Consider the following 1,832-nt stretch of genomic DNA (forward strand, 5'->3'; position numbering starts at 1 on the left):
CAGTATATGATTAGGGTGTGAAGAGGCTCAGCACACTCAACCCACATGCAGGATATGATTAGGGTGTGAAGAGGCTCAGCACACACTCACCCATGCTCAGGTTACGAATGGGGTGTGAGGAGGCTCAGCACACACTTACCCACATTCAGGATATGATTAGGGTGTGAGGAGGCTCAGTACACACCTAATACCGTCAAGATATGGTAAGGCTCAGCACATACTCAGCTATTTCCAGGCTGTGACAAAAACTCAGGGCACCGTAATCTACTTATAAGAAGTGATAAAGAGCCTGGGCAACATAGTGAGATCCCGTCTGTACCAAAAAATTAGAAATATTAGCTGGTTTTGGTGGCATGCATCTGTAGTCCTAGCTACTCAAGAGGTGGGAGGATCACTTGAGCCAGGGAGGTCAAGGCTGCAGTGAGCTGTCATCGCATCACTGCAAAGAGGCGATAAAGGCCCAGCACTGGTAAGACCCTAGCACATGCTCACCCTCATCAGGCGGAGGTGACAGAGGCTCAGCAGACACACATTAACACTGCTTGGCTGATGCCCCTCTCCTCTTCCCCCACAGAGGCCAGACCCTGAGCTCTTCAACCCTAGCAGCTGTCCTGGAGAATGGCTGAGTGAGCCAGACTGGACCCTGGAGGGCGTCAGGGGCCCACGGGCTCAGGGGCTCCCACCCCGCCGCTCCCACCAGCATGGTCTGCCCCGGGGGGCCACCAGTTTCCTCCAGCATGTCACCGGGCACCACTGATGGTGATTCCTCCCCTGCCCATCACTGAGGGCTGCGCTAGCTGAGCTGGCATCCCCTCCCAACCTGAACTGCTCCTCAGAGCCATCTCCCGAACCCACAAATTATTCTTACAGAAAGATAGTTATCCGGAAATTTCCATTCCCCCTGTCTGCGGTGCGGTGCGGTGCGTGCCTGCACACTTCACTTAAACACAGCAGGACTTTGGAGTCTGGCCCATGCTCCTTGGCCAGAGGGACAGCAGGAGGGGGGGCTGCACCCCGCTGCCTCTATTTCAATATAGAACTGTTCAGCAGTCCTGCTTCAAGCCTGTTCTCACTGCCTGGGGTTTGGACTGGCCCTGGGGGGGGAATGGGGGCTCCAGGCTGGCGCCCAGTGACTTGCTCTGCGATGTTAGGCCCAGTTGACCACCGGCTTAGGCTGGAGCCTGGGCTGCTGTCACACTAGGAGGGAAAAGCTGTGCTTGGTTGACTAACCCACGTCCTAAATACGCTATGTACTTGGCACATTGGGAATCCGCCCTCGGAACATGCATGTGTTCAGTGTGTTAATCAAGCTTGCCAGAAGCTGGGGTCTCCTTATCTGTTGGCCTGTCCTTCCTACATGTTTATGGGGTTGGCATGCACTCATCCACATTGGGGACATGCTGGGTGGAAATCCACTTGGCAGGCCTAAATTCACACTTGGTGCACGGTCCGGTGCTCAGCCATGCTTGTTCACCCTTGGGATGTAGCAATGGTTTGGTCTCTGCTGATCAATCTGGGAACATGCTTCTGTGCAGCACATACCCCATGCTGGCTACATGAGTGTGAAGTCCATGCCAGGCCACAGGGTGGCACGCTGCATGCTCAGCACAGGTCAGCCCATGTACGCCACATGTTAAGGGTTCAGCACATGCCAGCCCACGCCAGCACATGTTGAGGGCTCAGTACATGCTAACCCACACTAGTCACACACTGAGGGCTCAGCACATGCCAGTGACATATCGAGGGCTCAGCACACAAAGATGTCCCTGAGGCCCATGCCAGCTGTCCCCTACCCCTGCACCCCATCTCACACCACTCAGTCAGGCACAGGC

General features: G+C 55.3%; 1 protein-coding gene across 1 annotated transcript in view; it reads left to right on the forward strand.

Annotated features, from left to right (window-relative positions):
* The window catches only part of HIPK4 (homeodomain interacting protein kinase 4), a 13,728-nt gene extending 12,837 nt beyond the window's left edge, over window positions 1-891 (forward strand). Inside the window, exon 4 of the mRNA XM_026447712.1 lies at window positions 575-891. Within this exon, the coding sequence (XP_026303497.1) occupies window positions 575-757 (183 nt within the window). The 3' untranslated portion in view covers window positions 758-891. The remainder of the gene's footprint in view (window positions 1-574) is intronic.
* Window positions 892-1,832: the final 941 nt, after the last annotated feature.

The sequence above is a fragment of the Piliocolobus tephrosceles genome, chromosome 21, assembly GCF_002776525.5.
Source record: "Piliocolobus tephrosceles isolate RC106 chromosome 21, ASM277652v3, whole genome shotgun sequence".
NCBI classification, from domain to species: domain Eukaryota; kingdom Metazoa; phylum Chordata; class Mammalia; order Primates; family Cercopithecidae; genus Piliocolobus; species Piliocolobus tephrosceles.